The sequence below is a fragment of the Gobius niger genome (genome assembly GCF_951799975.1).
Source record: "Gobius niger genome assembly, chromosome: 9".
NCBI classification, from domain to species: domain Eukaryota; kingdom Metazoa; phylum Chordata; class Actinopteri; order Gobiiformes; family Gobiidae; genus Gobius; species Gobius niger.
The window spans coordinates 689,675-715,630 of NC_136860.1; the positions used below are offsets into that span (position 1 = coordinate 689,675).

General features: G+C 51.4%; 1 protein-coding gene across 1 annotated transcript in view; it reads left to right on the forward strand.

Annotated features, from left to right (window-relative positions):
- LOC306967383 (titin-like) overlaps positions 1–25,956 on the forward strand; it is a 206,157-nt gene that overhangs the window by 171,757 nt on the left and 8,444 nt on the right. The window contains exons 134-159 of the mRNA XM_079562388.1: positions 42–530; positions 1,627–1,890; positions 2,059–2,209; positions 2,278–2,571; positions 2,661–2,945; positions 3,087–3,386; positions 3,510–4,038; positions 5,758–6,115; positions 6,399–7,581; positions 8,650–8,952; positions 9,819–10,124; positions 11,596–11,886; positions 12,701–13,000; positions 13,788–14,093; positions 14,967–15,269; positions 17,895–18,176; positions 18,495–18,814; positions 18,925–19,198; positions 20,179–20,466; positions 21,987–22,286; positions 22,417–22,719; positions 22,906–23,208; positions 23,385–23,969; positions 24,496–24,798; positions 24,871–25,170; positions 25,331–25,906. Of these exons, the coding sequence (XP_079418514.1) occupies positions 42–530; positions 1,627–1,890; positions 2,059–2,209; positions 2,278–2,571; positions 2,661–2,945; positions 3,087–3,386; positions 3,510–4,038; positions 5,758–6,115; positions 6,399–7,581; positions 8,650–8,952; positions 9,819–10,124; positions 11,596–11,886; positions 12,701–13,000; positions 13,788–14,093; positions 14,967–15,269; positions 17,895–18,176; positions 18,495–18,814; positions 18,925–19,198; positions 20,179–20,466; positions 21,987–22,286; positions 22,417–22,719; positions 22,906–23,208; positions 23,385–23,969; positions 24,496–24,798; positions 24,871–25,170; positions 25,331–25,906 (9,496 nt within the window). The remainder of the gene's footprint in view (positions 1–41; positions 531–1,626; positions 1,891–2,058; positions 2,210–2,277; positions 2,572–2,660; positions 2,946–3,086; positions 3,387–3,509; positions 4,039–5,757; positions 6,116–6,398; positions 7,582–8,649; positions 8,953–9,818; positions 10,125–11,595; positions 11,887–12,700; positions 13,001–13,787; positions 14,094–14,966; positions 15,270–17,894; positions 18,177–18,494; positions 18,815–18,924; positions 19,199–20,178; positions 20,467–21,986; positions 22,287–22,416; positions 22,720–22,905; positions 23,209–23,384; positions 23,970–24,495; positions 24,799–24,870; positions 25,171–25,330; positions 25,907–25,956) is intronic.

Sequence of the window (25,956 nt, forward strand, 5' to 3'; positions counted from 1 at the left end):
TCCAAAGGAAACCTTCCTAACCACTCTGACCTCTCCCACAGGTGGACTACATCATCCCGCCAGAGGCTGATGTGTCTGAGTATCCAGGCGGGCAGCTGAACATCCGCCTGGGCCATAACGTGCACGTGGAGCTGCCGTACCGTGGCAAACCCAAGCCGTCGGTCAGCTGGCTCAAAGACAACCTTCCGCTGAAGGAGAGCGACCAGATCCGCTTCAAAACCACGGAGAACAAGGCCACGCTCATGATCAAAGCCGTGCGCAAAGACAACGAGGGCAAGTACACGCTGACGCTCGACAACAAGATCAGCCGCAAGTCCTTCCACATCCACGTGGTCACGCTGGGCCCGCCCTCCAAACCCGTGGGCCCCATCAAACTGGACGAGGTCCGCGCCGAGAGCATCACCATCTCCTGGGAGGAGCCGAACGACGACGGAGGCGGCGAGATCAACTGCTATAACGTCGAGAAGAGGGACACGTCCAAAACCGAGTGGAAGATGGCCTGCTCCTGCGTCACTGACACGCAGTTCAAGGTCAGGCTCATGAACACGCTTCATATACATGCTCCATGTACATGCTCCATGTACACGCTTCATATACATGCTCCATGTACATGCTCCATGTACATGCTCCATGTACACGCTTCATGTACATTCAGTTCAAGGTCAGGCTCATGAACACGCTTCATATACATGCTCCATGTACATGCTCCATGTACACGCTTCATATACATGCTCCATGTACATGCTTCATGTACACGCTTCATGTACATTCAGTTCAAGGTCAGGCTCATGAACACGCTTCATATACATGCTCCATGTACACGCTTCATGTACACGCTTCATATACATGCTCCATGTACACGCTTCATGTACACGCAGTTCAAGGTCAGGCTCATGAACACGCTTCATATACATGCTCCATGTACACGCTTCATGTACACGCTTCATGTACACGCTTCATGTACACTCTTCATATACATGCTCCATGTACACGCTTCATGTACACGCTCCATGTACACGCTTCATGTACACGCTCCATGTACACGCTTCATGTACACGCTCCATGTACACGCTCCATGTACATGCTCCATGTACATGCTTCATATACATGCTCCATATACACGCTCCATGTACACGCTCCATGTACACGCTCCATGTACATGCTCCATGTACATGCTCCATGTACATGCTTCATATACATGCTTCATATACATGCTCCATATACACGCTCCATGTACACGCTCCATGTACACGCTTCATATACATGCTCCATGTACACGCTCCATGTACATGCTTCATATACATGTTCCATGTACACGCTCCATGTACTTTCAGTTCAAGGTCAGGCTCATGTACACGCTTCATGTACACGCTTCATGTACATGCTTCATATACATGTTCCATGTACACGCTCCATGTACTTTCAGTTCAAGGTCAGGCTCATGTACACGCTTCATGTACACGCTTCATGTACACGCTTCATATACATGCTCCATGTACACGCTTCATGTACATGCAGTTCAAGGTCACAATAAAAACATGTGGAAACACATTTTACAGAGATCAGCTCCGCAGTTTCCTGTAAACCCAGGTTCCTTTAATAAACCTGTGTTCCGTTTGTTCTCAGGTGCCGAACCTGATCAAAGGAATCCAGTACCAGTTCCGTGTGAGTGCGGAGAACCGTTATGGCGTGAGTGAGCCGCTGCTGTCCCAGATGGTGGTGGCCAAGCACCAGTTCCGTCCGCCCGGCCCTCCAGGAAAACCCTTCGTCTACAACGTCACCAACGACGGCATGACCATCCAGTGGGAGAAGCCTCTGTACGACGGCGGGACGCCCATCCAGGGCTACCACGTGGAGAAGAGGGAGAGGAACAGCGTCATGTGGCAGAAGGTGAGACACATAAACAGAATATTGATACTGTTTCCAAAGGTTAAGCCACACAAACAGCATACAAAAGAAGGAGGGCGACGGGAGGCTGAAGCACAGGAGCTGGGCAGTCCTGTTGGAATCTGACAAATCCCTGTGTCATAATAATGAGGTTTTCTTGTATCGTTCCAGGTGAACACAATGATCGTGAGGGACACAGAGTTCCGCATCTTGGAGCTGATCGAGGGTCTGGAGTATTCCTTCAGAGTCTACGCTCAGAACGACGCAGGCTCCAGCCGCATGAGCGACGAGAGCAAGCTGGAGATGGCCGTCAGCCCCGTGGGTAAGTCCCGGCGCTTTAGAAGGCTTTAGTCTGGGTTTGGTCCGGGTCTCACGTCTCGCTCTCCGCAGACCCCCCGAGTCAGCCCGACTACACTGACACCACCAGTGACAGCGTGTCCCTGAAGTGGGACGCTCCCAAGCGCGACGGCGGCTCCAAGATCACGGGCTACACCATCGAGAAGCGCCAGGGCAAAGGCCGCTGGTTCAAGGCCAACCTGACGGACTGCACCGACTGCCAGTACACCGTGACCGGCCTCGCCACCAACGAGCGCTACGAGTTCAGAGTCATCGCCCGGAACGCCATCGGGGTGGTCAGCCCGCCGTCCAACTCCTCCGGCCTCATCATCGTGCGCAGCGAGAACTGTGAGTGTTTCAAGAGTAGTTACTCACACAATACACATTAATAAAGTATAACCCTCTATAACTCATATCTAACCCGCTCTGTCCCGCAGGCTGTCCGAACCTGGAGTTCGGGCCGGAGTACTTCGAGGGGCTGACGGTGAAGGCGGGAGACAACATCCGCCTGAAGGTGACCGTGACTGGACGTCCCAGTCCGAAGGTGGTGTGGTTCCGGGACGGAGTGCAGGTCACGAAGAAGATGATGGACATCATCACCGTCCCCGGCTCCAGCACTCTGTTCGTCCGCGACGCCGATCGCTCACACCGCGGCCTCTACTCTGTGGAGGCCACCAACGGCTCCGGCAGCAAGAAGGAGGAGCTGCTGGTCCAAGTCCAAGGTACAGACTCTGGACCATGTTCCAACATTTGTCTCCATAACACAGAGTGTCCTTACCTTCCTCTGCGATCATCTAAACACAGGCTGAAGATGCTTCTGAGACATTAACAGTCTTCTCTCATGCTCCTGTCTCTCTCCACAGACACGCCCGGGGAACCCGTGGGACCCATTGTGTTCTCAGAGATCTCCGAAGGAAAGTGCACCCTGACGTGGGGCGCTCCAGAGAACGACGGCTGCTCAGAGATTTCTCACTACGTCATTGAGAAGCGAGAAACGGCCAAGATCTCGTGGGCGCTGGTGTCGGACGAATGCTGCAGCACCTCGTTCAACGCCTCCAAACTCATCAAGACCAACGAGTACCAGTTCAGAGTGTCGGCCGTCAACAAGTTTGGCACCGGCCGCCCCCTGGAGTCCAGCCCGGTCATTGCTCAGATGCAATACAGTGAGTCCGAGCTTACGTCATGCCTGACACTGTCTTTGTTCAGCCGTGTGTTCAGAATATAAACATAAACCGGTCCGTTAGCTTCATGTTGACCAAAGCATAACGTAACCCCTCTCCCTGCAGCCGCTCCGGACGCGCCCGGCACTCCCGACGCCACGGAGACGACCGGCGAGAGCATTACCCTCGCCTGGACCCCGCCCACTTCTGACGGAGGTAACCCCATCCAGCACTACATCGTGGAGAAGCGCGAGAAGAAGACGGTGCGCTTCTACAAAGTCATCACCAAGAAACCCATCATCGACTGTGGCCACAAAGTCGGCAACCTGACGGAGGACGTGGAGTACGAGTTCCGCGTTCTGGCCGTGAACGACGCGGGTGTGGGAGCGCCCAGTAACGTGTCCATGCCCATCAAAGCCGCCGAGCCCAAAGACATCCCCTGTGCCCCCTCCGTCATCTGCGTGTCCGACTCCACCAGCTCCTCCATCAGCCTGGAATGGACCAGACCGGCCGACGACGGCGGCATGGAGGTCCTGGGCTACATCCTGGAGATGGCCAAAGGAGAAGAAGAAGAATGGAAACGAGTGTTGGAGACCGAGCTGATCCCAGACACCAGCTACACGGCGAGCGGGCTGCAGAGCGGCGCCACCTACAGGTATGTACTCGAAACACATCTATACTATACTATACTACTACTATACTATCAGTAACAGCTACACCACGAGCAGATGCAGAGCGGCGCCTCCTACAGGTATGTACTCGAAACACATCTATACTATACTATACTACTACTATACTATCAGTAACAGCTACACGGCGAGCGGGCTGCAGAGCGGCGCCTCCTACAGGTATGTACATGAAACACAGCTATACTATACTATACTACTACTATACTATCAGTAACAGCTACACGGCGAGCGTCTGCAGAGCGGCGCCTCCTACAGGTATGTACATGAAACACAGCTATACTATACTATACTACTACTATACTATCAGTAACAGCTACACGGCGAGCGGGCTGCAGAGCGGCGCCTCCTACAGGTATGTACTCGAAACACATCTATACTATACTATACTACTACTATACTATCAGTAACAGCTACACGGCGAGCGGGCTGCAGAGCGGCGCCTCCTACAGGTATGTACATGAAACACAGCTATACTATACTATACTACTACTATACTATCAGTAACAGCTACACCACGAGCGGCTGCAGAGCGGCGCCTCCTACAGGTATGTACATGAAACACATCTATACTATACTATACTACTACTATACTATCAGTAACAGCTACACCACGAGCGGCTGCAGAGCGGCGCCTCCTACAGGTATGTACTCGAAACACATCTATACTATACTATACTACTACTATACTATCAGTAACAGCTACACGGCGAGCGGGCTGCAGAGCGGCGCCTCCTACAGGTATGTACTCGAAACACATCTATACTATACTATACTACTACTATACTATCAGTAACAGCTACACGGCGAGCGGGCTGCAGAGCGGCGCCTCCTACAGGTATGTACATGAAACACAGCTATACTATACTATACTACTACTATACTATCAGTAACAGCTACACGGCGAGCGTCTGCAGAGCGGCGCCTCCTACAGGTATGTACATGAAACACAGCTATACTATACTATACTACTACTACTATACTATCAGTAACAGCTACACGGCGAGCGGGCTGCAGAGCGGCGCCTCCTACAGGTATGTACTCGAAACACATCTATACTATACTATACTACTACTATACTATCAGTAACAGCTACACGGCGAGCGGGCTGCAGAGCGGCGCCTCCTACAGGTATGTACATGAAACACAGCTATACTATACTATACTACTACTATACTATCAGTAACAGCTACACCACGAGCGGCTGCAGAGCGGCGCCTCCTACAGGTATGTACATGAAACACAGCTATACTATACTATACTGCTACTATACTATCAGTAACAGCTACACCACGAGCAGATGCAGAGCGGCGCCACCTACAGGCACCTAGTGGATAAATATCTCTTTGCAGATGAATGAGTGCGGGAACATAATACATCTTTACACACTGACGGTCCTCGACAGATAAACCTGTTTAGTTCCTGTAGACCTGTTTAGTTCCTGTAGACCTGTTTAGTTCCTGTAGACCTGACTGGTTAGTTCCTGTAGACCTGACTGTGTAGTTCCTGTAGACCTGTGTAGTTCCTGTAGACCTGACTGGTTAGTTCCTGTAGACCTGACTGTGTAGTTCCTGTAGACCTGTGTAGTTCCTGTAGACCTGACTGGTTAGTTCCTGTAGACCTGACTGTGTAGTTCCTGTAGACCTGTGTAGTTCCTGTAGACCTGACTGGTTCCTGTACACCCGTAGGTTCCGCGTGGCCGCGGTGAACCACGTGGGGCGCGGCGAGGACCTGGAGTTGGCGGAGGCGGCTCAGGCCGTGGATCGCCAGACGGAGCCGCAGGTGGACATCGACGCCACATTCAAACAGACGCACATCGTGAAGGCGGGCGAGTCCGTCCATCTCGCCGTGAACTACAGAGGCAAGCCCCTCCCATCGGCGTCCTGGACCCGAGACGAGGGCGAGCTGGGTGTCATGGCGGAGGTCGTCACCACCGACGGACACAGCCACCTGAGCATCGAGAACTGCTCCAGGAGCGACTCCGGCAAATACACCGTCAGCCTGGAGAACAGCAGCGGCAGCAAGAGCCTGACCTTCACTGTCAAGGTAAAACATGTACAACAGGTCACCTTCACTGTGAAGGTAAAACATGTACAACAGCTGACCTTCACTGTGAAGGTAAAACATGTACAATAGGTGACTCTGGAGAGCAGCGGTTCAGACTAAGGACCGGTGTAAGAACTGTATTTGTTTGGGCTCAGAGCCGTCTCTGTCATGTAGATGTTCTAAACGAGGTCTTCAGCCCTGACCTGCTGCATCTCCATCTCCATGAGTCTGATGTCTCTGCCTCTTAGTTGAAGACACCACATTAATCTGAGCATGTGTTTAGGTGATGGACACGCCCGGACCTCCTCAGAACGTCATGTTTAAGGAAGTGGCCCGCGGATCAGTGACTCTGGTTTGGGAGGCGCCTCTGAACGACGGTGGATCCAGGATCCACCATTACATCGTGGAGCGCCGCGAGGCCAGCCGCCGCACGTGGGCCCAGTCCGGCTCCAAGACCACCGTCCCGGCCCTGAAGATCGACGAGCTGCTCGAGGGTGTCCCGTACTTCTTCAGAGTCCTGGCTGAGAACCAGCACGGAGCAGGAGAGCCGTTCGAGATCACCGAGCCCGTCATGGCCACGGCAGAGCCCTCAGCCCCCAAACGCCTGGACATCCTGGACACCACCGACAGCACCGTGGTCCTGGGCTGGCTCAAACCCGAGCACGACGGAGGCAGCCGTCTGCAGGGCTTCCTCATCGAGGCCAGGCCCAAAGGCGGAGACAAGTGGATGGCGGTCGGCAACACCAAGAGCCTGACCTACACCGTGGACAAACTGAACAAAGGAGACGAGTACGACTTCAGAGTCAAGGCCAAGAACGAGGCAGGATACAGTCTGCCCAAGGAGACCATCGCTCCGGCCCTGGTCAAAGAGCCGCACATCGAACCCGCCGCAGACCTCAGCGACATCGCCAACCAGCTCATCACCTGCCGCTCCGGGAAGTCCTTCACCATCGAGGTGCCCATCAGCGGCCGCCCCACCCCTAAAGCCTCCTGGAAACTGGAGGAGATGCGCCTGAAGAGCTCGGACAGAGTGACCATAAAGAGCACCAAGGAGCTCTGCACTCTGACGGTGAAGGAGGCCATGAGAGGAGACGGAGGCAAGTACTACCTGACCCTGGAGAACGCCGCGGGAAGCAAGACCTTCAGCGTGGAGGTCAACGTGACGGCGCGGCCCAGCCCTCCCACCGGACCCGTCAAGATCTCCTCCATCACCTCCGAGTCCTGCGTGGTGGACTGGGAGGCGCCCGAGGACGACGGCGGCACCAACATCACCAACTACATCGTGGAGAAGCGCGAGTCCGGCTCCACGGCCTGGCAGCTCATCAACTCGAGCGTGAAGCGCACCTCGCTGCACGTGTCCCACCTCACCAAGTACATGCAGTACACCTTCAGGGTGTCCGCCGAGAACTGCTTCGGGGTCAGCAAGTCCACCGAGTCCGAGACCATCGTCGCCGAGCACCCCTTCAGTGAGTATCTCAAGCCATCAGTCAATATCTGCCTACAGTTAACCTTTACTGAGTACCCCATCAGGGAGTACCATGACTACAGTTAACCCCTCAGTGAGTACCATGACTACAGATAACCCCTCAGTGAACCATGACTACAGTTAACCCCTCAGGGAGTACCATGACTACAGTTAACCCCTCAGTGAGTACCATGACTACAGTTAACCCCATCAGGGAGTACCATGACTACAGTTAACCCCTCAGTGAACCATGACTACAGTTAACCCCTCAGTGAACCATGACTACAGTTAACCCCTCAGTGAACCATGACTACAGTTAACCCCTCAGGGAGTACCATGACTACAGTTAACCCCTCAGTGAACCATGACTACAGTTAACCTTTACTGAGTACCCCATCAGGGAGTACCATGACTACAGATAACCCCTCAGTGAGTACCATGACTACAGTTAACCCCTCAGTGAACCATGACTACAGTTAACCCCTCAGTGAACCATGACTACAGTTAACCCCTCAGTGAACCATGACTACAGATTACACCTCAGTGAGTACCATGACTAGTTAACCCCTCAGTGAGGACCATGACTACAGTTAACCCCTCAGTGAGTACCATGACTAGTTAACCCCTCAGTGAACCATGACTACAGTTAACATTTACTGAGTACCCCATCAGGGAGTACCATGACTACAGTTAACCCCTCAGTGAACCATGACTACAGTTAACATTTACTGAGTACCCCATCAGGGAGTACCATGACTACAGATAACCCCTCAGTGAACCATAACTACAGTGAGTACCATGACTACAGATAACCCCTCAGTGAACCATGACTACAGTTAACACCTCAGTGAACCATGACTACAGTTAACCCCTCAGTGGGTACCCCAAACCTTCAGTGAGCACCCGTTCACTAAGTACAGCAACTATGGTTTAAACTTTTGATTTGATTGTCGTTTCATATGAATCGAAAGTCTAGTTACGCTATAGCTAGTTCGTTAGCCCCCGTCAGAGCTTTAGTGAGCACCCTCTCAGTGAGTATCTAGACCTCACCCTCTCCTCTCGTCCCCAGCTCCTCCCGGACCACCCACTCGCCCCACCGCCTTTAACGTGGCGGCGAACTGGCTGACGTTGAAGTGGGAGGAGCCATACAACGACGGCGGCAGCAAAGTGACGGGCTACTGGATCGAGAAGAAGGAGCGGAACAACATCCTGTGGGTCCGCGAGAACAAGATCCCGTGCTTCGAGTGCTACCACAAGGTGGAGGGCCTGACGGAGGGCCTGGAGTACCAGTTCAGGGTCTACGCCATGAACAGCGCCGGCCTCAGCAAAGCCAGTGAGGCCAGCAAGGGCGCCGTGGCCCAGAACCCCGTGGGTGAGTGCCGACCGCCGCCACTGTCCAACGCCAGTCCACAGTTTCAGACCCTTTTAGACCAGATCGTTTTCAGACTATTTCAGAGAGAGATCCACATAAAACATGCTTAAAATCAACTTCATAACAAATATGCATCTGGGGAGGAACCTTTTTCTTTCTTTTATACTTCCTAATTCACATAAAGTCCTCCTGACGTGGATTGGGGCCAAGGATATTAACCTCATAACTACCGTCTGAACCAAGAGCATTTTCTCCAGTTCAGCTTTACCCAAACACCTAATTTGAAAGCTAAGACCAACAAAACTAAATTGATCTTTTTCCTCACATCATCAGATTTTATTTCATCACTTTTTTTGTTGGGCAGTCATCTCATTTTTGTCAAATTTTGGTGAGTTTTTTGTCACTTTTTTGTTAAATTTCCGATTTTTTTTTGGTCATTTTTTTTGTCACTTTTTGGTCAGATTATTCGCATTTTTTTGTAACTTTTTGGTCATTTTTTCGTCATTTTTTTGTCAAATTCTTATCACTTTTTTGTCCATTTTTTTGTCACTTTTTCGTCCATTTTTTCTCAATTTGTTTGTCAAATTTTTCTCACTTTTTTGTCCATTTTTGTCATTTTTTGGTACATTTTTCACATTTTCATCCTTGTTTTCGTCTCAGTTTTGTTGCTATTTTCACACCTTTTTTCCAGAAGCTTTTGGATTGAAAATGTGCTCGGTTCAGGTGGGAGTTAAGAGGTTGAAGAAACTAAAACCCAGGACCGGTCAGTTGTAAATGATTTGTGTCGGGAGCTCGGTTCTTCAGCTCATCTTGACGTGATCTTGAAGTCCTTTGAGCTCAGACTAAACTAACCCTCTCTCTCCCAGACCCGCCGTCCAAACCCGAGGTGACCAACGTGACCCGCACCACCGTGTCGCTGAAGTGGGGCGCTCCGCTGAACGACGGCGGCTCGCCCATCACGGGCTACATCGTGGAGAGGAAGCCCTACACCATCACGGGAGAGGGCCGCTGGCTCAAGTGCAACTACACCAACGTGACGGACACCTTCTACACCGTGACCGCGCTGGGCGAGGGAGAGCCCTACGAGTTCAGGGTCATCGCCAAGAACCACAACCTGGTCTACAGCCTGCCGTCCGAGTCCACCGGCTCCGTGCAGTGCAAGACCGACTTCGGTGAGTCCGGCCTGACCTCACACTGTCGCTAAGGCCCAGGGCGGGACTGGCCATCGGGAGAACCGGGAGTTTTCCCGATGGGCCGACGGTCAGATCGAGACATAAGCTCCGTAATACCTCGCACCGGCCCACAATTAGCGCCAAAAGCTATTGGAATTTCTATCATTACATAGATGCAATTACACAACTCCTCCACTAGAGGGATGTGACGCATTTTATACCCTCTGGTGGCGCTTTGTTGAGTCATGGTTCCCTGAAAATCTGGTATAATGAGCAATGGGCCTCTGGGACATCACACTCATGCCCCTCACATTGTGAATATAAGAGGAAATCGTTTATTGTAACCTCATTAACGCAACGCACATTTTCAGATTGTGAAGTAATTTTACAAAAGTTCAAGATCAAGTTGTAAACAACAAGATTGAAGTGTTGAGCGCTATGAGGGTTTGACAAAAAATGACAAAAATGTGACAAAAACTCAACAAAAAATGACAAAAAATCAACAAAAAATGACAAAAATTCAACAAAAAATGTTACAAAAATGTTACAAAAATTCAACAAAAATGTTACAAAATTTCAACCAAAAAGTGACAAAAATTCAACAAAAAATGACAAAAAATTCAACAAAAAGTGACAAAAATTCAACAAAAAATGACAAAAAATTCAACAAAAAGTGACAAAAATTCAACAAAAAATGACAAAAAATTCAACAAAAAGTGACAAAAAATTCAACAAAAAGTAACAAAAAATTCAACAAAAAGTAACAAAAAATGAAACCAAAAAGTGACAAAAACTTCAACCAAAAAGTGGCAAAAATGTTAAAAAAAAAAAAACATACAAAAGGTGACACAACACAGCAACAACGTGAGGAAAAAGATCAGTTTTGTGGGCCTTAGCTTTCAAATAAGGTGTTACACAGGCCTATATAACAGCCAAAGAGGACAGAATGCATTTGGTTTAGGCGGGGGGGAAGAGGTCAAATACTTTGTGCCAAGACGTGTAGAAAATGGCAACATTTAGCTTGAATTCAGCAGAAACAACATGCAGCGATTGTCCTCGATTCGTAGTTCATAATGTTTTAGTTCAAGGGCTTATTGTTTTTCTCATCACGTCAACTGTTGCTTTGAATATGACTGTTTTTTTGTTTTTTTGAGGGCCGGTCTTGACCCACAAGTCCCGGGCCGATTTTTTCTGCCAGTCCAGCCCTGCTAAGGCCCAATCTCAGTTCACTTGTCCATCACTTAGCTCTTTGCCTTGTCCTTCCTCCCCCCACAATGACGGTCTGTTACAGTCACTGAGGCACTGGTTCACTTCAGACAAGAAGAGGCTTGACTTGTTGTTGTTTGAGTTGCCTTGTGTACGAAATGCGCGGTATAAATAAAGTTGCCTTGCCTTCTAATGGATCGAATCATACAAATACTTTCCCTTCCAACATCCCAAAGATAACCTGACGTGGTGTTTCCCCCCGCAGAGCCCCCGAAGGCGCAGCTGGACAGCAAGCTCCTCTCCGAGACCGTGTTCGTGCGGGCCGGGTCCGACCTGGTCCTGGACGCGGCGGTGGGAGGACGGCCGGACCCCAAGGCCTCGTGGTCCAAGGGAACCCGCGAGCTGGAGCTGTGCGAGAAATACCAGCTGAGCTACTCCCCGACCAAGGCGCTCGCCGTCATCAAGTTCTGCGACCGCGACGACACGGGCAAATACGTGCTGACCGTGAGGAACGTGAGCGGAACCAAGACGGCCGAGGTCAACGTCAAAGTACTGGGTAAGGACAGGAGGAGATTTCAAACATTTAACATTAAACACTGTTATACGGTTATATTTATGAAAAGAGAAGAAAATCTATTGGAATTTTTTTTTTGTTCTTGGAAATTACATTAATTTAATTTGATGTTTTTAACTCCCGCTTGAACCGAGAGCTTTTTCTCCAGTTCAGCTTTACCCAAATCCTGTAGGCCAGTGTAACGCCTCATTTGAAAGCTAAGATCTACGAAACTAAATTGATCTTTTTCCCTCACATCATCAGATTTTTTTTCATAACTTTTTTTGTTGGGCAGTTTTGTCAAATTTTCGTGACTTTTTTGTCACTTTTTTGATTTTTTTTTGTGTCCATTTTTTTGTTACTTTTTCATCAAATTATTCGCATTTTTTCGTCAAATTCTTATCACTTTTTTGTCAAATTTTTTCACATTTTCATCCTTGTTTTCGTCTCAGTTTTGTTGCTATTTTCACACCTTTTTTCCAGATGCTTTTAGATTGGGGTAAAGCTGGAGAAAAAGTGCTTGGTTCAGGTGGGAGTTAAGGGGTTAAAGATTTTTTTGGGGTAAATGGAAAAACGATGATTTACTATAAAAGATTCATCACACACATCACATTTTTTCTTAAATCATTAACATTATGAATAAAAGGGGTCCCAAAATGGATCCCTGCGGCACCCCACATAATAGTTTTCACCCATTACACTTTAAGACTAATCATTTTCTAATTTTGTTAAAAGAATATTCGGACTTACTACAGTCTAAACGACTCCCGCGCTCGTGCTCTGAGTTACTCTGGCTCTAACCCCCCCCCTCCCGCAGACACCCCCGGCGTGTGCGAGGGCGCCATCGACATCAGTAAGGTCACGGAGGAGTCGTGCGTCCTCTCCTGGAAGGCGCCGCTGGAGGACGGAGGCGACAACGTCTCCCACTACCTGGTGGAGCGCCGCGACACCAACCGCCTCAACTGGGTCATCATGCACGCCGAGTGCAAAGAGCTGAGCGCCAACATCACCGGCCTCTTCAAGAACACGGAGTACCTGTTCCGGGTCCGGGCCGTCAACAAGTACGGCCTGGGAGTGCTCCTGCAGTCCGCCGCCATGGTGGCACGCAACACCTTCAGTGAGTACCTACAACACCAGCTCTTTTATATACTACCTAACTACAACACCCTCAGTGAGCACCTACAACACCAGCTCTTTTAGAAACTACCTACAACACCTTCAGTGAGCACCTACAACACCAGCTCTTTTAGAACCTACCCACCTACAACACCTTCAGTGAGCACCTACAACACCAGCTCTTTTATATACTACCTACAACACCTTCAGTGAGTACCTACAACACCAGCTCTTTTATATACTACCTACAACACCTTCAGTGAGTACCTACAACACCAGCTCTTTTAGAGTCTACCCACCCACAACACCTTCAGTGAGTACCTACAACACCAGCTCTTTTAGAGTCTACCCACCTACAACACCCTCAGAGAGTACCTACAACACCAGCTCTTTTATATACTACCTACAAACACCAGCTCTTTTATATACTACCTACAAACACCAGCTCTTTTATATACTACCTACAAACACCAGCTCTTTTATATACTACCTACTTACAACACACTCAGAGAGCACCTACAACACCTTCAGTGAGCACCTACAACACCAGCTCTTTTAGAAACTACCTACTTACAACACCCTCAGTGAGCACCTACAACACCAGCTCTTTTATAAACAACCTACAACACCCTCAGTGAGCACCTACAACACCAGCTCTTTTATAAACTACTTACAACACCCTCAGTGAGCACCTACAACACCCTCTGTGAGCACCTACAACACCCTCAGTGAGCACCTACAACACCTCCATCACTTCGGTCTCCGCCCTGACCCCCGTCTCCCCACAGCCGTGCCCTCGCCGCCCGGAGTGCCCGAGATCCTGTCGTCCGGGAAGGACTTTGCCACGATCGAGTGGCTGAAGTCGGAGTCGGACGGCGGCAGCCCCATCCTGCACTACCTGGTGGAGCGCCACGAGCGGAAGAGCGCCCGCTGGGTCAAGGTCAACCGTGACGGGCACCACCTGGACACCACGCTGAAGGTCGGAGGCCTGACCGAGGGAAACATCTACCAGTTCAGAGTCACCGCCATCAACAAGGCGGGCGAGAGCGAGGCCAGCGAGGTGTCGCTCTACGTGGTCTGCCGGGTGCCCACAGGTGAGGCCCGGGTCCACAAGCTGCAGGAGGTTTGGGGGTTTTTGGGAGAAAAAAGTGAAAAAATAAAATGAGAAAAAAATAAGAAAGAATAGAAAAAACGGCTCTTTTAGAATCTACCTACAACACCTTCAGTGAGTACCTGAAGGTCGACAAACTGCAGTCAATTTGGGATTTTTTTGGGAGAAAAAAGTTAAAAAATTAAATGAAAAAAACATAATAAAGAAAAAAATACGTTAAAATTTGAGAAAATTTAGGAACAAAATATGAAACATTTGGAGCAAAATTGGAAAAAAAAAACATTTGGGGAAAAAAATACATGGGATTTTTTTTTCCTGACCTTTGGCCTTAAAAGGAAGTTTCTTGTTTTTTCCTCCTCAAACAAATGATACAAACTCAAAAGAAATGGAATGGAATAAATGAACATTTTAGTTTTTATGCTATTGGTCAAAGGAAAAAAAGTGAAAAAGATAAGTGGAAAAATATGGGTGAATTGTGGGGAATTTCGGGGACAAAACACGTTAAAAGGAATCTGAACTGTTGAGAGAAATGTAGGTAAAAAATGTGGAAAAACATGTGAAATGGTTAAAAATGGGGATAAATATGATAAATATTTACCCCTCATGTCCCGCCCACTTCCCTTTCACAAAAACAAACCAAGATAAATAATAACAAAAAACATTATTTTTTTCTTTTTTTCTGCCTTTTTGTCCTTAAAGGAAGTTTCTTGGTCGTTTCACCTCAGACAACAATACAAATACAACAGAAAAGACAAATATTTTAGTGTGGTGAAAGTGTTGGTATTGTAGAACACTGCCCAGGCGTCGGGCGCTCACAAACGGACGCCGCTCTAACCCGTGTCCCCCCCCCCTGCAGGTGTGCCCGGCCCCCCGTCCATCCCGCGCATCACCGACACCCACGCCGACAGCATCAGCCTGGCGTGGTCGCGGCCCGTGGAGGATGGCGGCGCGGAAGTCATGGGCTACATGCTGGAGATGTGTGAGTCCGACGGCGAGGAGTGGACCAAAGCTAACGAGAAGGCGCTGCGCACCGCGGAACACACCGTCACCGGGCTCGCCGCCGGCAAGAAGTACATGTTCATCGTCGCCGCCGTCAACATCAACGGCACCGGAGACTTCAGCGAGCCGTGCGCCGAGACGGAGCCGGTGGAGAGGCTGGGTACGGCCGCGGGTTATACTGGGGCTAAAACAGGCTAAACTGGGTTATACTGGGGCTAAAACAAGCTAAACTGGGGCTAAAACAAGCTAAACTGGGTCTAAAACAAGCTAAACTGGGTTATACTGAGGCTAAAACAAGCTAAACTGGGTCTAAAACAAGCTAAACTGGGTCTAAAACAAGCTAAACTGGGGCTAAAACAAGCTAAACTGGGTCTAAAACAAGCTAAACTGGGGCTAAAACAAGCTAAACTGGGTTATACTGGGGCTAAAACAGGCTAAACTGGGTTATACTGGGTCTAAAACAAGCTAAACTGGGTTATACTGGGACTAAAACAAGCTAAACTGGGTCTAAAACAAGCTAAACTGGGTTTAAAACAAGCTAAACTGGGGCTAAAACAGGCTAAACTGGGGCTAAAACAAGCTAAACTGGGCCTAAAACAAGCTAAACTGGGTTATACTGGGCCTAAAACAAGCCAAACTGGGTTATACTGGGCCTAAAACAAGCTAAACTGGGCCTAAAACAAGCTAAACTGGGTTATACTGGGGCTAAAACAAGCTAAACTGGGTCTAAAACAAGCTAAACTGGGTCTAAAACAAGCTAAACTGGGTTATACTGGGGCTAAAACAAGCTAAACTGGGGCTAAAACAAGCTAAACTGGGTCTAAAACAAGCTAAACTGGGTCTAAAACAAGCTAAACTGGGTTATAATGGGTCTAAAAACAAGCTAAACTGGGGCTAAAACAAGCTAAACTGGGTTATACTGGGCCTAAAACAAGCTAAACTGGGCCTAAAACAAGCTAAACTGGGTTATACTGGGCCTAAAACAAGCTAAACTGGGCCTAAAACAAGCTAAACTGGGGCTAAAACAGGCTAAACTGGGGCTAAAACAAGCTAAACTGGGCCTAAAACAGGCTAAACTGGGGCTAAAACAAGCTAAACTGGGCCTAAAACAAGCTAAACTGGGCCTAAAACAAGCTAAACTGGGGCTAAAACAGGCTAAACTGGGGCTAAAACAGGCTAAACTGGGGCTAAAACAAGCTAAACTGGGCCTAAAACAGGCTAAACTGGGGCTAAAACAAGCTAAACTGGGCCTAAAACAAGCTAAACTGGGCCTAAAACAAGCTAAACTGGGGCTAAAACAAGCTAAACTGGGTTATACTGGGCCTAAAACAAGCCAAACTGGGCCTAAAACAAGCTAAACTGGGGCTAAAACAGGCTAAACTGGGGCTAAAACAAGCTAAACTGGGCCTAAAACAAGCTAAACTGGGCCTAAAACAAGCTAAACTGGGGCTAAAACAGGCTAAACTGGGGCTAAAACAAGCTAAACTGGGCCTAAAACAAGCTAAACTGGGTTATACTGGGCCTAAAACAAGCCAAACTGGGCCTAAAACAAGCTAAACTGGGGCTAAAACAGGCTAAACTGGGGCTAAAACAAGCTAAACTGGGCCTAAAACAAGCTAAACTGGGCCTAAAACAAGCTAAACTGGGGCTAAAACAAGCTAAACTGGGGCTAAAACAGGCTAAACTGGGGCTAAAACAAGCTAAACTGGGCCTAAAACAGGCTAAACTGGGGCTAAAACAAGCTAAACTGGGCCTAAAACAAGCTAAACTGGGCCTAAAACAAGCTAAACTGGGGCTAAAACAGGCTAAACTGGGGCTAAAACAAGCTAAACTGGGCCTAAAACAAGCTAAACTGGGCCTAAAACAAGCTAAACTGGGGCTAAAACAGGCTAAACTGGGGCTAAAACAAGCTAAACTGGGCCTAAAACAAGCTAAACTGGGTTATACTGGGCCTAAAACAAGCCAAACTGGGCCTAAAACAAGCCAAACTGGGTTATACTGGGCCTAAAACAAGCTAAACTGGGCCTAAAACAAGCTAAACTGGGTTATACTGGGTCTAAAAACAAGCTAAACTGGGGCTAAAACAAGCTAAACTGGGTTATACTGGGGCTAAAAACAAGCTAAACTGGGTTATACTGGGGCTAAAACAAGCTAAACTGGGTCTAAAACAAGCTAAACTGGGTTATACTGGGCCTAAAACAAGCTAAACTGGGCCTAAAACAAGCTAAACTGGGTTATACTGGGTCTAAAAACAAGCTAAACTGGGGCTAAAACAAGCTAAACTGGGGTATACTGGGTCTAACACAGGCTAAACTGGGTTATACTGGGGCTAAAACAAGCTAAACTGGGTCTAAAACAAGCTAAACTGGATCTAAAACAAGCTAAACTGGGTTATACTGGGTCTAAAACAAGCTAAACTGGGTCTAAAACAAGCTAAACTGGATCTAAAACAAGCTAAACTGGGTTATACTGGGTCTAAAATGGGTTTAACCTGGTGTAAGACCAAAACCAAATGCATTGTTTCCTCTTTGCCATTGTCGTCACTTTTTATTTCCCTTATGTATTTTTGTCTCTTTTTTAATGGCACTTTTGTTACTTTGTCACCTTTTTGCTGGATTTTTGTCACTTTTTTGCTGGATTTTTGTCACTTTTTTGCTGAATTTTTGTCACTTTTTTGCTGGATTTTTGTTTTCGCGTTTTGAAGAAGCTTTTAGATTTGGAGAAAACATGTTGAGGTGGGAGTTAAGAGGTTAACCTCGGTCTAACCATCCTCTGGTCTCCGTAGAAATGCCGGACTTCGACATGCCGGACGACCTGAAGAAGACGGTGTGCCTGCGCGCCGGCGGCTGCCTGAAGATGCAGGTGAACGTGACGGGACGTCCCGCCCCCGTGATCACATGGTCCAAACCCGAGGTCGACCTGCACAGCCGCGGCTTCATCGAGGTCACGGCGTCGTCCACTCAGCTCATCATCGACAAAGTGCACCGCTACGACGCCGGCAAATACACGCTGACGGCGGAGAACAGCAGCGGCAAGCAGGAGGCGCACATCCTCGTCAAGGTCTACGGTAAGAACCAGGACCTGCACCTTAACCTTAATTTAACAACCAGGAATTTTACCTTAACCTTAACTAAAGAACAAGGAGCTTTAGCTTAACTTAAGAACCAGGAGCTTTAGCTTAACTTAAGAACCAGGAACTTTACCTTAACTAAAGAACCGGGAGCTTTAGCTGAAGAGCGAGTGTCAGAGGAACTGTAGCTTAGGAGCGAGTGTCAGAGTGGTATAGCGTTGTATTGTGGAGGTGTTGGGGTTTGCAGCTGGTGTCACTCTCTCCCTACGGGGACATTAAAGGCCACCCTAACCTTACCCTCCCCTGTCCCCACAGACACCCCGGGACCCACCGGCCCCATCAAGATCAAGGAGCTGACCAAAGACAGCGCCACCATCTCGTGGGAGGCTCCCACGGTGGACGGAGGCGCTCCGGTTAATAACTACGTGATCGAGCGCCGCGAGGCCTCCATGAGAGCCTATAAAACCGTCACCGCCAAGTGCAGCAAGACGTCGTACCGCATCGACAACCTGCTGGAGGGCATGCTCTACTACTTCAGGGTACTCCCCGAGAACATCTACGGCGTGGGAGAGGCCTGCGAGACGCCCGACGTGGTGCTGGTCTGCGACGTGCCCATGTGCCCCAGCAAGTTCGAGGTACGACCACCTCAACACTTCCTGCTTTCAACACTTTCATTTGTTCGATGCCGGTAGAACCTCATCCCAGAGCAGATGTATGTAAATAAGTGTAATTGCGCCCCCTGCAGGTGACCGACGTGACCAAGACCACGGTGAGCCTGGGCTGGGAGAAGCCGGAGCACGACGGGGGTAGCCGCCTGACCGGGTACCTCATCGAGGCGTGTAAGTTCGGCACCGACAAATGGATGAAGGTGGCGACGCTGAAGCTGACGGACTTCGAGCACACGGTGGAGAAACTCAACGAGGGCGAGCAGTACCTGTTCAGGATCCGGGCCATCAACAGCCGCGGTGCCAGCGAGGCGCGCGAACTCGTGACCGCCGTGACCGTGGCGGAGCAGAGAGGTGAGGGCCACGCTCTCTATCAACAAACTAATGCAAAAACAGTCCAGAACACTAAACATGTGACCGGCTAGTTCGGTTATAATAATATAAATGTGTGTTAGAGCAGTTACTCTTTAACAGCATTCCATAAATGAACACACACTGATTTGATTTTATCAGGTGATCCAATCATAGTGTTTGTCCCAGTCTTGATTAGTTGCAGCTAGCATTAGCATACTGTTGCTAGCATAGTGTTTGTCCCAGTCTTGATTGGTTGCAGCTAGCATTAGCATACTGTTGCTAGCATAGTGTTTGTCCCAGTCTTGATTAGTTGCAGCTAGCATTAGCATACTGTTGCTAGCATAGTGTTTGTCCCAGTCTTGATTAGTTGCAGCTAGCATTAGCATACTGTTGCTAGCTGTTGCTAATCTCTGCATAATGTGCAGAGATTCAAACTAACTGCGACTGCATGCTCGTATTCATGTTCATATTAGGCTTAGGGGGAGTTGTTTTCAAGCGGTGAGAGTCAAAACTGGTATTGGTTCAGTATCGGATATTTGTAGCTGATACTCGTTACTGTATATTTTCAAGTATCAGCTCCGATATCCGATACCAGTATCCAGGGGCGCAGCACCAAATTCTGGGCCCTAGGTCTAAACCATCTTTTTGGACCCCCCTCATATGTCTTGTTCTTTAACCACATAACAGTGGTTTGACAGTGCAGTTGACTTATTTTCTATTATAACTTTATTATTTACAGCGACCGAAAAATCTAGATTAGTCCTGGATACTTAGTTCATTGTTTTGTTTTTGTTTGTTGTGCACTCGATGTTTGACTTGAAATTTCATCTGGATTGTCTTCAGTTACAGAAGTTGAATAACCTTCAGTCTGACGCCCCTGCCAGTATCAGATCGGGCACTCTGACACTATGTTTTTCCTTTACTTGGTGGCTTTAGTCGTCTTCATGTGCCTGACTGGTGTCCCGTGTTTCCGTCCGCAGTGCTGCCCGTCGTGGACCTGACCTCGTTCCCTCAGAAGGTGGTGAACGTTTTGTCCGGGAAGACTCTGGAGCTGGAGCTGCCGATCATCGGTCGCCCGCCTCCGGTCTGCGCCTGGCACTTCGCCGGCACCCGTGTGAAAATCTCAGAGCGCCTCAAGGTGAAGAGCACCGGGAAGAGCTCCAAGATCACCATCTCAGACACCTCCATCGACGACTCCGGCGAGTACACGCTGGAGCTGCGCAACGTGGTGGGAACCGTGAGCGAGAAGATCAAAGTCATCGTCCTCTGTGAGTGTCTGAACACCCCACACCCTTCACTTAGGTACTCCCGACTCCCCACACCCTTCACATAGGTACTCCCGACTCCCCACACCCTTCACATAGGTACTCCCGACTCCCCACACCCTTCACTTAGGTACTCCCGACACCCCACACCCTTCACAAAGGTACTCCCGACTCCCCACACCCTTCACTTAGGTACTCCCAACTCCCCACGCCCTTCACTTAGGTACTCCCGACTCCCCACACCCTTCACTTAGGTACTCCCAACTCCCCACGCCCTTCACTTAGGTACTCCCGACTCCCCACACCCTTCACATAGGTACTCCCGACTCCCCACACCCTTCACATAGGTACTCCCGACTCCCCACACCCTTCACATGGGTACTCCCGACTCCCCACACCCTTCACATAGGTACTCCCGACTCCCCACACCCTTCACCCTAGGTACTCCCGACTCCCCACACCCTTCACTTAGGTACTCCCAACTCCCCACGCCCTTCACTTAGGTACTCCCAACTCCCCACGCCCTTCACTTAGGTACTCCCGACTCCCCACGCCCTTCACTTAGGTACTCCCGACTCCCCACACCCTTCACATAGGTACTCCCGACTCCCCACGCCCTTCACTTAGGTACTCCCAACTCCCCACGCCCTTCACTTAGGTACTCCCGACTCCCCACGCCCTTCACTTAGGTACTCCCGACTCCCCACGCCCTTCACTTAGGTACTCCCGACTCCCCACGCCCTTCACTTAGGTACTCCTGACTCCCCACACCCTTCACATAGGTACTCCCGACTCCCCACGCCCTTCACTTAGGTACTCCTGACTCCCCACACCCTTCACATAGGTACTCCCGACTCCCCACACCCTTCACATAGGTACTCCCGACTCCCCACGCCCTTCACTTAGGTACTCCCGACTCCCCACACCCTTCACATGGGTACTCCCGACTCCCCACACCCTTCACCCTAGGTACTCCCGACTCCCCACACCCTTCACTTAGGTACTCCCAACTCCCCACGCCCTTCACTTAGGTACTCCCGACTCCCCACACCCTTCACCCTAGGTACTCCCGACTCCCCACACCCTTCACTTAGGTACTCCCAACTCCCCACGCCCTTCACAACGGTACTCCCAACTCCCCACGCCCTTCACTTAGGTACTCCCGACTCCCCACACCCTTCACATGGGTACTCCCGACTCCGACGACCCTCTGACTCCGCCTCTGACCCTCTGACTCCGCCTCTGACCCTCTTGACTCCGCCTCTGACCCTCTGACTCCGCCTCTGACCCTCTGACTCCGCCTCTGACCCGCCTCTGACCCTCTGACTCCGCCTCTGACCCTCTGACTCCGCCTCTGACCCTCTGACTCCGCCTCTGACTCCGCCTCTGACCCTCTGACTCCGCCTCTGACCCTGTGACTCCGCCTCTGACTCCGCCTCTGACCCTCTGACTCCGCCTCTGACCCTCTGACTCCGCCTCTGACCCTCTGACTCCGCCTCTGACCCTCTGACTCCGCCCCGCAGCCAAGCCGGACGCGCCCGAGGGCCCCATGAACTTCGACGAGGTGGACGCCACGTCGGTGCTGCTCAGCTGGACGCCGCCGCTCAGAGACGGGGGCGCTCCGGTCAGCGGGTACACGGTGGAGCAGAGGGACGCCCACAGACCCGGCTGGGTGCCCGTCAGCGACTCCGTGAGCCGCCCGCTCTTCCGCTTCACCAACCTGATCGAGGGAGATGAGTACGTGTTCAGAGCCGCCGCCAACAACCGCTACGGCACCGGGGAGTACCTGCAGTCCGAGGTGGTCACCTGTAAAAGCCTGAAGAGTGAGTATCTTCACTGTGGGGTCCCCCAGGGATTGATCCTGGGGCCCATTCTTTTGCTCTCTACATAAAGTGGATTGGTTTGCTCTGTGGGGTTTCTCTTCCGCGGTGTTTGACCCGTGTGTCTCCGCAGACGTGCCCGGACCGCCCGGACGCCCCATCACCTTCGACGTGTCGCGCGACGGCATGACGGTGGCGTGGGAGCCGCCAGAGGAGGACGGCGGTCTGGAGGTGTCCGGATACGTGGTGGAGAGGAAGGAGGTGCGCTCTGAAAGATGGGTGCGCGCCAACAAGAACCCCATCACCATGACCCGCTACCGCTCCACCGAGCTCACCGAGGGCCTGGAGTACGAGCACCGCGTCACCGCCATCAACGCCCGCGGCACCAGCAAACCCAGCCTGCCATCCAAGCCCGCTGTGGCCACCGACCCCATCGGTGAGCGCCCGCCACACCCGGCACTACACCCAGCATGATCCCAGTCTGGTATGGGAAAGAGGTTTAGGTTCTATCGAAGATAAAAGTACCAGAAGCAGGAACAGAACATAATCTTCTTTTTTACACAATTTGTCCTTAAGTTTGTCTGTCCGTGACTGCCTCATACTGACCTCTGTCTCCCCTCAGACCCGCCTGGCTGCCCGCAGAACCCGCGGGTCACCGACACCACCAGCTCCTCCGTGTCTCTGGCGTGGAACCCTCCGGACGACGAGGGCGACGCCCGCCTGGACGGTTACCTGATCGAGATGCAGAAGGCGGGAGGCGTGGCCTGGGCCAAGTGCAACACCACGCCCTCGCTGATCTGCGAGTACACGCTCACCAACATGCCCCAGGGCGAGGAGTTCAAGTTCAGAGTCATGGCCTGCAACGCGGGCGGCTGCGGCGAGGCCGCAGAGGTGCCCAGCATGGTGAAGATCACCGAGATGCTGGGTAAGTAACATGTACTTCAGGATCATTAACGTGTACTTCAGGATCATTAACGTGTACTTAAGGATCATTAACGTGTACTTCAGGATCATTAACGTGTACTTAACAAAGCCTCATGTTCATAAGCGTGTGTTTAACGTGTATTTAAGAGTATTAAACGTGTACTCATGTACCTACAGAGGCCCCGAGCTACGAGCTGGAGCTGAAGTACAAAGACGTGTACGTGGTGCGCCAGGGCGGCGTGGTGCGGCTGTCGGTACCGATCCGAGGAAAGCCGTGCCCGACCTGCACCTGGTCCAAAGAGGGCGGAGCCGTGTCTGCCGCCGCCATGATCGCCTCCACTGAAGATGCCAGCGAGCTGGTGATTAAGGGGGCAGAGCGCGGAGACTCCGGCGTCTACAGCCTCCAGCTGGAGAACCGCGTGGGCAAGAAGAAGGTCCAGATCAAGGTGAAGGTGATCGGCCGCCCCGCCGCTCCCGTGGGCCCCCTGCTGTTCGACGAGGTGCAGAGCAACAGCGTCAGGGTGAGCTGGAAGGCTCCAGCCGACGACGGCGGCTCTGAAGTACTCGGATACATCGTGGAGCGCCGTGAGGCTACCAGGAACGCCTGGTACACGGTGGACTCCCGCGTCACCGACACACAGCTCACCGTCAAAGGCCTCCGCGAAGGAACCGAGTACCACTTCAAGGTCACCGCCGAGAACGCCTTCGGAATCAGCGGCTCGCTCAAGTCCGAGGAGCCGCTGGTGCCCAAGACAAAGCTTTGTGAGTACCTCGATACGCCAACACACCCGATACACGACTCTGTGAGTCCCTCCATAACCGTGATACACCCGATACACTACTCTTTGAGTATCTCAATTAACCCGATACACGAAATACATGAGACTTGCAACACAAACCCGGGACCTCGCTCTGTGATTGACCGGTGACCGGCCTCTCACAGTGACGCTGTGTTTCTGGACTAACTCCAGGTCTAAACCGGGTCTAAGCCGGGTCTAAGCCGGGTCTAAGCCGGGTCTAAGCCGGGTCTAAACCGGGTCTAAGCCGGGTCTAAGCCGGGTCTAAGCCGGGTCTAACCCGGGTCTAAGCCGGGTCTAAACCGGGTCTAAGCCGGGTCTAAGCCGGGTCTAACCCGGGTCTAAGCCGGGTCTAAGCCATGTCTAAGCCGGGTCTAAGCCATGTCTAAGCCGGGTCTAAACCGGGTCTAAGCCGGGTCTAAGCCGGGTGAAGCCTCAGTGAAGCGTCTCTGCCCGCCATGCCTAACCGTGTCCCGTGTCCCGCTCCGCAGGCGTCCCGGAGCCGTCCAGCGTGGCGCCGGAGATCATGGACGTGACCAAGAGCTCGGTGGCTCTGTCGTGGTCGCGGCCCAAAGACGACGGCGGCTCAGCCGTCACCGGATACTTCATCGAGTTCAAGGAGGTGTCAGCCGAGTCGTGGAGCCGCCATGCCGCTAAAGTGGCGTCCACCATGTTCACCATGTCGGGACTGACGGCCGACAGCGAGTATGTGTTCAGAATCATCGCCGTCAACGACATCGGAGAGAGCGCCCCTGGCCCCGCCTCCGACGCCGTCACCTGCAAAGATCCGTTCGGTGAGAGTTCAGCTCCTGTGGTCTGTTCTGAGTGCGTAACAGTGTTATTATAAAAGCATCTCTGTGTCTCAGACAAACCCAGTCAGCCCGGAGAGATCGACACTGTGGGCGTCACCAACAACTACATCTCCCTGCGCTGGTCGGCGCCGGAGTGCGACGGCGGGAAGCCGGTGCTCGGGTACTGGGTGGAGTATCGCAAGTCAATCGAGAGCACGTGGAAGAAGAGCAACAAGCAGCGCCTGAAGGAGGCGGAGTTCCTGATGCCGGGTCTCGCCGAGGCCACGGAGTACGAGTTCAGAGTGTTCGCCGAGAACGAGACAGGCATGAGCCGCCCGCGCCGCACGGCCGCATGCATCAAGACCAAACTCATGGGTGAGTCTTTACTGTGCACATGTCTTGTTCTGTCATCTGTGAAAGCGTCACAGCGCCTCACGCAGGTGTGTCAGGTGAATCGCATACATGACTGGCTTCATGTGGACACATTTACTGACTGGCTGAAAGGTCCTGACACTTGAACCTTCTCTCTCCGCAGTGGAGAACAAGCCCAGCCTGCGTAAGGAGATGGACGAGGTCACGGCCAAACTGGGCCAGCCCGCCGTCATGAAGTGCCAGATCATCGGCCGCCCGCTGCCCGACATCAAGTGGTACCACGCGGGCAGAGAGGTGGTGGAGTCCCGCAAATACGAGATGAGCTCGGACGGGCGCAACCACAGCCTGTCCATCATGACGGACCAGCAGGAGGATGAGGGCGAGTACACCTGCAAGGCCATCAACGAGGCGGGTGAGGCGGAGACCAAGGGCACGCTGGTGCTGGAGGCCGCCTCGCGCTTCCACCCCGACTACCCGCTACGCGACACCTACTACGCCGGCCTGGGCACCACGCTGCGCATCCACGCCGTCTACATCGGCCGCCCCGAGCCCAAGATCATGTGGCTGCACGGCGCCAAGACGCTGGAGAACACGGACGACATCAGCATCGAGACCACGGAACACTACACCCACCTGGTCATCAAGAACGTGCAGCGCAGAGTGCACGGAGGGAAGTATCGCATCAGACTGCACAACCACTTCGGACGCGCCGACACCGCCTTCAACGTGGAGATCTACGGTGAGTGGGTTAGGGTTAGTAACACAAGGCTTTTTTAGATATGGGTAAAG